This window comes from Arvicola amphibius, chromosome 14 (assembly GCF_903992535.2).
Source record: "Arvicola amphibius chromosome 14, mArvAmp1.2, whole genome shotgun sequence".
In the NCBI taxonomy this organism is placed as follows: Eukaryota; Metazoa; Chordata; class Mammalia; order Rodentia; family Cricetidae; genus Arvicola; species Arvicola amphibius.
The window spans coordinates 25277508-25286099 of NC_052060.1; the positions used below are offsets into that span (position 1 = coordinate 25277508).

Genomic DNA, 8592 nt, shown 5'->3' on the forward strand with positions numbered 1-8592 from the left:
TAGCTACATTTATTTGCTGTGGTCTTTAGAATGCTGATGGTTTTTCTCTTTCTCTTTACACGTCTTTAATGCTAGTTGATTGAAGTTTCCCTTCCTGAAAAAGCTAAAGTGGTTTCAAAACAAACCACATTTTTCCATACCCTAGCTTATCAAGACAAAGGCTTTTAAAGAGTACCGCAAATTTACTCTTAACTCTAATTCCAAAGGGCCACATAATCGACAGACATCTCAGTGAGTGATTTCTAAAAAGTCCTCTTCACAAAAGAATCTTTAAAAAAATCAGTTTATTAATGTTTAAAAGTTGATAAAGCTATGTGCAAAATGACCCACAAAAGTCAGAAACCTATTAAATACTATTTTTTTTTAAAAAAAGACATTTCTTGGTTTAATTGCACTGAAAAACCATGCTAAAGAGACAGTAATATATTTTTATTCTCTGAAACATTTACACCTCACCATCTCTACCTATGACAGCCGAAACAAAGAACTCCTGATACTCCCTGTCAGTTAAAGTAATGCTTTTTCGGGTACAAGAGGGTGGCACTTTCCTAAGAACTACACATTCAGTGCTGTTAACACAGGTTAGGAAGAAATTCAACAAGATGACCTCAAAGAAACCAATACATTCAAAAATCATAAATTGTATTTTAAACGTATAACACCCCCCCCATTGTTTGAAATGGATCACACAACACTCTGAAACAATCAATAAAAGTGCCAAAGACGTCGTATTTGTTAGAGAAGGACAAGAAGAAATCATTCTTGGTTTGCAAAAGTCACCGCCACACTTCACTTCATCCTGTGGGTTTTCTCCTGTTTCACCTCAGGTCCGGGAGGATATCATTCAAATAAAATAGACTTCGTGATTCCCATTACAAACACATGTTCACTGTGGTTGTAATGGGAATAAGGAATAAGGAATGTATGAGGAATAAGGAACACATTTTCACTTTGAACATGGCCTAGCAAATCCCCAACAACTTAACCTGCCTTACATGGAAACTTTGGCCTCAGCAAGTAGCCTTTCCCGCGAATAGCCGTCCAGTTTCAGACAATCAAGAAAGAGCCCTGTACAACCTCCTACTGACGAACAATGTCAGACAGTTAAGATATAAAGTAAAAGAATATGGAGAAGGGGCGGGAAGGGGAGAGAGGGGAGGAGGAGGGAGAATGCGAGGTTCGCACCCCCTACCAAGCTAATGGGCACATCCCCACTTTACCTTTAAAGTGAAAGATCACATCTCAAAACACCAGGGATACTTTCTCATGGGACTTTAGTCTTTGAGAAGGGGTCAGATGAGTCCTTCAGGAGCTTGACAATGCTAGACCTTTGGCTCAGTGCAAAATCAAAGCTCCAGGGGATGGGGGGGAGCAGGAAACCCACTGCAGGCCAGACCTTATCTCCACCCTTTCCAGTGCTTTGTTCATAAGAACGACCTACCCTACACCATGGCATCTCCAGGCTGCACATTCTCCCTTCCCTCCCTCTCTCAAGCTCCCAGGAGCTCCTTCCTGGCAGCAGTGGAGAATGAGAGACATTTTTTTAAAATTCTGGGGTAGTGAGTGACCAAGTCATAATGGGTTCCCCAGTATCAACAGCTTCCATTTTTAAGAGGAAGAGTTAACATTTCCAGAAGACATAATGGTCTCTGGGTTGTCCCCATCGTCCTTCTGTGGGTGGGAGGAGTTGTCTGATTTGCTGCGACTAAATTCCATGCCTGGGATGATGGGCCGCTTGAATTTGCCAGTGGAGTCTCCGTTGGGACATTTGCAACAGGATACGATCCGGATGAAGGCCCTGCGCATCTCCTTGTTGGTCAGAGTGTAAATGATGGGATTGGTACCTGAGTTCAGCACAGCCAAAACCAGGAAGTACTCTGCTTTGTACAGGATGCTGCAGGTCTTCGCCTTACAGCCCACATCCAGCAACAGTAGGATGAAGAGAGGGGCCCAGCAGGCAATGAAGACACTCAGGACAATGATCACCGTCTTCAGTAAGGCCAGCGACTTCTCAGAACTGCGGCTGGCCTTGGAAATGTTCTTTCGGAAGGTCAGGCGGCGGCTTCGAGTCCTGACCAAGGAGTAGATCCTGCAGTAGAGAATGACGATGGACAGCAGGAGCAGGGTGAAGACGGTGGTGCAGAAGAGAATATAGTGCTTGTGGTAGAGTGGGAGCACGGTGGAGCAGCTGGACAGCGAGTTGATGCAGTTCCAGCCCATGATGGGCAGGCCCCCCAGAATCAGGGAGATGACCCAGCAGGCGCTGATCAGCAGAAACGAGCGCGAGCTGTTGCTCCCATTGTGCAGTTTCATCTTCAGCATGGTGATGTAGCGCTCTATGGCGATGGCAAGGAGGCTGAACACCGAGGCCGACAGAGCCACAAACATACTCCCTTCCCGCAGAAACCACTGGGCGGGGGTGAGCTTGTAGGTGGTGGCCCCAGATAACAGCAGGTTAGCTGCATAAGCCACTCCTGCTAACAGGTCCGAGAGGGCCAGGTTGCCGATGAAATAGTACATGGGCCGATGGAACTTCTTGGTTTTCCAGATAGTTAGCAAGACAAATATATTCTCTAGGATGATGAAGCAGCAGATGAGAATGAAGACCACTGAAGTCAGTTTAATGCCATGGTCCTTCTCCAACCCGATGTTCAACTTGCCTGTGTAGTTATAGTGTCGGACTATGATATCATAGTTGCCATAGTCGGAAACTGAGCTACGGAGGGCCTTAACTACCGGGACGCTGGTGGACACCATAGCCGCAGTGTGTCCCCAAGAACCCGGGGTAGGACTTCTCCAGACGAACGCTAGAGGGCGAGGTTGAGCGAACCTTCAGTTACCGCAGGGCCGGGTCAGTGAGCAATCCAACGTTTTTTGTGTTGCTTTTCCGTGGCTGGAGAGAGCCTCCGAAACAGCAGCCTTAAACGAGTTACAAAGAAAAGAGAATCAGGAAAAAGGCCCAGCACACTAGCATAATTCATTCTGGCCAAGGCGCTGCTCCAGTTGGTTGTTGATTTGTTTTAAGGAAACTTGGCCAGAACACAGGGAGAACTTTGTTTTTAACTCAAATTATCATTTCTAGTAACAAAACAAAAATAAACAAACTAGAGACAGAGAGAGACGAAGTTAGAAAGAGAGGGAGAAAGCAAACAAATCACCCAGTATGAAAACTCTGACTAGAGCACAACCTTCTCTCAGCTCGCTAAAGCCACCAAAATGGGAATGAGAAACAGCGACCGGTTCTAGTTTTCAAACCCTCACCGGTTCCCCTGGCATGGCCACCGCTGGCTTCCAATGCTGAGATTTCTCTCACCAGCTCAGCCACTTGCTTCACCGCAAGCCCAAGGGCCTCTTCTCACAGGAGGCCCCAGCTGCCAGTTCTGTGTGTAGTGTAGATACGTACACCCCTGATCCTCCACCACACACACACACACACACACACACACACACACACACACACATACACACACACACACACACACACACACCACAGCTCCTAGCGATCAGCCCACCTCCTAGTTACCATGCAAGAAAGTAGATTTGCAGGAGGTTCGTTTGACAATGTAAGTCATTTTCTGGGCTCTATTAATAACTCCCTCAGAGCAGGTGTGCTGAGGGTCTGGTCGGAGGGCGCAGTGAGGTGTGGGCCGCCAGGCCTTGCAGTAAACAGGAAAGCTTGGCGCCTCCGCCAAGCAACTGCCTAGTCTTTCTTCTTAATTTTTTTTTTTGCTTCCCTCCTCCCTACCCAAGTCCTCCCCCCACACAAGTAAACTTATTAAGTTTAAAGATATTCATCTAGAGCCCCTCCTACGAGATTGTAGCAAATCCCAGAGGTTTCTACTTGTACCAATTGCCTCTTTCGACTTCAGCCAACGCAGGCATGCGTGCACAAAGTAGTTACCGTGCTAGTAATAACGAAGCATGCCACTTTCTTCTAGCTTTGGGCTAGAAACTTTCCAGAAACACACACTGCTGCATTTTCATGGGCAGTTTTAGTCGGTGTTATCAATCCCCGTCCTCGGCCCACACCCTTGACATTGCCCCCTCTCACTTAACTAGGAACCCCCCAGAGAAAGGACACAGCACGATACCCTCGACATTGCCCCCTCTCACTTAACTAGGAACCCCCCAGAGAAAGGACACAGCACGAAGTACTTTGAAAACTGCCAGGGTAATGGATCAACGTTATAAAACGTTATAAAATGAAGTTTAACTATAACCATTGATTGCAGTCATTTCTATGACAGAAAAGTTCACGAAACTGCAGGTTTCCCCACCCTAACCGTACAGTCCACTCTCGGGCAGGGTAAGTCATTGCGGTGATGCCTGATAATTTTGTCTGTAGCATTTCTAAAAATAGGCGTCTCCGCTTTTCTCTGTCCCCGCACCCACCCACCCACCCCCGGCGTTTCTACAATTTGGGGACTGATCCATTTCTGAAGTTCATTAACCCCGTGCCCCAAGAAGAAGCCCATCAAGATGGGTTCCATAGTAACCTGGTAATGCACTTTTCTTTTTCTTTTTTCAAAGTTTTTCTTTGTTTCGTTCGGTTTTAAAGCTTAGTTCTTGGCACCTGAGTTCCCCGCAGTCAGCGCTGAAGCCTGAGAGGCTCACAACCCCCTACCTCGCTCAAGCAGGTCGAAGCTGCGTCCGCAGGGCTCTGGGTCTATACCGCGCGATCCGCATCTTGCTGCTGTCCTCGAATGACGGCGACCAGCTCACTCGCAAAGTTCTCTGAGCTGGGGTCCCCTCCCTCCGCAGCCGCTCACTCCAATGGCCAGCCTTGGCTGCTGCTGCCCGCACCAGTGGCAAAGCGAAGTCTGAGCGCCCCGCCGAGGCTGGGTGGCTCCTCTAGGAAGGGACTGGGAGGGGTTAATGCCTCTAACTCCTCCGCCCTCTGCCAATGGCAGGGGGCCCCTCCGGGTCCGTGCAGCTGAGAAGCAGCCTTCAAGAAAGATCTGGGGCAGAGCGACTAAAATAAAACGAAATGAATAGGAGCCCCTCCGCCCCAACCAGCAGAGAGGGGGGAAGAAAGGGGGCGGAGCCTGGCAGCCCCTAAATTCTAATTCACAAATCACGTCTCTTGCCTTCTAGTCGCGGTCTCCTGCGCTGGAGAGGACTCAGAAACTAGAGATGGAGCTCCCTTGAAAAACTTTTCTTCGGTAAAATCTTAGAGAGCAGAGGGCAAGCCTGTATCTCGTGGAGGACCTTTCTGGTCCCCGGTCCCACATCCCTGAGGATCAGAGTGCCCCAGTGCTCTAGGAGCTGATTACACACAGTCAGGGGAAACCCAACCCTAGACCAAGAGAGTCGCCGCCGCCGTGCCGCGGGGAGGAGATCCTGGGAAGGGATTGCGAGGGAGGCCGGAGGCGAGCCGCCTGAAGGCATCGAAATGCTTCTGTCCTCCTCCTCCCCCTCTCTTACTCTGATCCTAGCAAAGCCTTGAAACTTGCGGTCTGCTGGGCAGAAAGTGGCTTTCCCCGGGCGCACCGTGAAGTGGGCCAGCGCCGGGCTTGGTGTTGGGTGGGGGTTCCCCTCGCTCAGCTGAGTGCCAAGCCAGGCGGTGTGTCCCAGATTCTGGGAAGCGCTGGGGCCTTTGAGGAGGTGGGCTGCTAACCCTGACCTCAGAGATTTAACAGTCAGGCAGCTCAGGAATTTCCACAGAGGAAGGGGTTGCCTGGGTTTTCACAGGCCAGCACCCACTGCAGCCTGGCTAAAACTGAGTGAGCTCTCTCTCCCCTTTTCTGTTTGAGAGATAACTAAGAGACCCCCAAATCTACAGAGTCACACCTCACCCACATCTTCTCTCAGTAGATAATGCTTAAGAAATTGAGGCTGAAGAGGCCTTGGTTAGGTTTGTTTAGGTAGCAGCCTTGCCCTACAGTTAAAAAGAGGTTCCACCCAAGTCCCCTGGTCGTGTTGCCTTCCTAAGCAGATGTGAACGCAAAACTTCCTCCGCTGTGCAGTTTCAATTGACAGACACACCCTGTACCTGAATGACTCAAAAGAGGCTGAATGAATAAACAACAGACCCCTACCTTCTGAGATTTTTATGAACATGCAAAAAAAAAGTTAACTGCTAATTCACATCTGCCTAGGAACTCTCGTTGACAGCCTTGTACCCTGTATACCCACAAACTACAGAACTTGCAAAACAGTGTGGAAACCAAGATAACAGCCGTCCAGTCTCCTCCGGAAAAGAATGAGTTTGAGACTTGTTTTATTTGAAAGAGGAAACAATTAAAGTCTATCACAGCACAGCAGAGGCAAGGAGTGAGCCTCTTCTCCCCCTCCTACCATTAACCTACGAGGTCTTTAAGGGGAAACTGGACATCTTGTTGTCTCAAGATGTAGTGGACACTGCCCCGTGACACAAGCGGGTGCCGGGGACGGTCTGTCCAAGGTGGAAATCCTCAGCCTGAGAGACCTGGAGACTGCCCAGTTACTTTTTAGCAGAGCTCAGTCCCCAAATCTAAGGTGTCTTGCCTGCTGGCTCAAACACTGTCAATCACTTTAAAAGTTCCAGTTGCTTTTCCTAAACAGAGCAGACGCCCGCACTTCGACTTTTTCAGCTTTGTACGTACTTCTGATTCTACTTGTCTCTAAATGTGCGCAAAATGATTACTGATGTAGTCAGTGTGGAGGGGGAAGTTTGTGTTTCCAAAAGCAGCACACACTGCCTCACACTTGAGGTCTTGCTGCCTCAGCTCTCAAGTGTGGACTATCAGACTTAGCCATATATCCATATCATTATCCGTCTACAAACAGCCAGGCACAGGGGTGAGTGCCTGTAATCTCAGAATTTGTAGAGGCAGGGTCAGGAGTTCAAGGTTATCCTTGGCTCTCCAGTGAGCTGAGGGCCACCTTGGGACACTTGAGACTCTCTCTCTCTCTCTCTCTCCTCTCTCTCTCTCTCTCTCTCTCTCTCTTTCTCTCTCTCTCTCTCTCTCTCTCTCTCACACACACACACACACATACACACACAAAGGCTTGGGTGTATCTCATTTCCTTAGCATGCACAACAGCCTGGGTTCTGTTCCCAGTACTAAGAAAAGTAAAGCTAGTCTATGAGTGGTGGCAAATGCCTTTAATCCCAGCATTTCAGAGGCAGATGTAGGCATATCTTCGTAAATCTGAAGCCAGTCAGGCTAGCCAGGACTATATACTGAGACGCTGTCTCAAATGAAAGTTGGGGGGAAGCTACATATATTCCATAGTCGAAGTCAGAGTTCTCTGAAGAAACAGAACTGATTGCGATCTGGCTAGTCCAACAATGGCTATCTCCGGAGAGGTTAAGAATCCAGTACCCATAAGCCCATGACGATGAATGTTTCAGGGGTCCCACTCTGGTTCAGGAGTCCTGGAGGACTCCAAGGGAGTTGCTGGCCTTCAATCTCCATTGAAATCCTGAAGACATAGGTTCTAAAAGTAGTGCAGAAATGCCTCCACTGCAGGAGATATGAACTCATCAGGTAGAGTGAGGGCAAGCAAACAAAAAGAAAAAGCTGATTCTTGCAAGACTTGAGAGCACTATGTGACCTGAGTTAAGAGGAAGTTAGGTCTCTTTTTCGTGGCGCTTCCTAGGTGGTCGGCTATGTGAAGATGAAGCTGAATATCTACTTCCCTGTCACTGGCTGCCAGAAACTCATAGAAGTGGACGATGTAAGCTTCGGACATTCTATGAGAAGCGCATGGCCACAGATGCCCTGGGTGAAGAGTAGAAGGGTTATGTGGTCCAAATCAGTGGGAGCAATGACAAACAAGGTTTTCCCATGAAACAAGGTGTCTTGACCCATGGCAGAGTGTGCCTGCTGTTGAGTAAGGGGCATTCTTGTTATAGACCAAGGAGAACTGGAGAAAGGAAGCACAAGTCTGTCCGGAGATGCATTGTGGATGCCAATCTGAGTGTTCTCAACTTGGTTATTGTAAAAAAAAAAAAAAAAAAAAAAAAAAAAAAAAAAAAAAAAAAAGGAGAGAAGGATATTCCTGGACTGACAGATACTGATACTCTGATACTACTGTGCCTCGTCGGTTGGGACCTAAAAGAGCTAGCAGAATCCATAAGCATTTAAATCTTTCTAAAGAAGATGATGCCTGCCAGTAGGTTGCCAGAAAGCCTTTAAACAAAGAAGGCAACGAGCCCAGGACCGAGACACCCACGATTCAGCCTCTTGTGACTCCACGTGTCCTGCAACACAAATGCTGGCGTATTGCTCTGAAGAAGCAACGAACAAAGAAAAACAAGGAGGAGGCTGCAGAATATGCTAGAATTTTGGCTAAGAGAATGAAGGAAGCCAAAGAAACACATCAGGAACAGATTGCCAAGGGGCGAAGGCTGTCCTCGCTGAGAGCTTCTACTTCTGAGTCCAGTCAAAAATAAGTCTATAAGGGTAATAAATAAATAAACCTTAAGAAAGAAAGAAAGAAAGAAAGAAAGAAAGAAAGAAAGAAAGAAAGAAAGAAAGAAAGAAAGAAAGAGCCTCTTTCTTCCATATCCTTTTTTGTAGACTGCCACCAGAATATGTGGCTTGGTTTTGGGATGGGTCTTCCCACCTCAAATGATTCTATGGAGAAAATCTCTCCCAGGCATGG

At 47.8% G+C, this 8592-nt stretch overlaps 1 protein-coding gene and 1 pseudogene across 4 annotated transcripts; one reads left to right on the plus strand and one right to left on the minus strand.

The window, feature by feature from the left end:
- Positions 1-267: 267 nt before the first annotated feature.
- Positions 268-4903, minus strand: S1pr1 (sphingosine-1-phosphate receptor 1). Of its 4 annotated transcripts, none has more exons than XM_038311959.1 (2): positions 4625-4903; positions 268-2919 (listed from the first exon to the last, which is right to left on the minus strand). In XM_038311959.1, the coding sequence occupies exon 2, from the start codon at positions 2755-2757 to the stop codon at positions 1609-1611; it is 1149 nt and encodes a 382-aa protein (XP_038167887.1). In that variant the 5' UTR covers positions 2758-2919; positions 4625-4903; the 3' UTR covers positions 268-1608. The 4 variants fall into 4 exon arrangements, with proteins under 4 accessions (XP_038167887.1, XP_038167888.1, XP_038167889.1 ...); XM_038311960.1 differs by lacking the exon at positions 4625-4903 and adding an exon at positions 3524-4124; XM_038311961.1 differs by lacking the exon at positions 4625-4903 and adding an exon at positions 3513-4124.
- Positions 4904-7602: 2699 nt separating this feature from the next.
- Positions 7603-8380, plus strand: LOC119801454 (annotated as a pseudogene).
- The last annotated feature ends 212 nt before the right edge of the window (positions 8381-8592 follow it).

Coding starts and splice junctions, on each gene's coding strand:
- S1pr1 (XM_038311959.1), bottom strand. CDS start 2,757: ATGGTGTCCACCAGCGTCCCGGTAGTTAAGGCCCTCCGTAGCTCAGTT.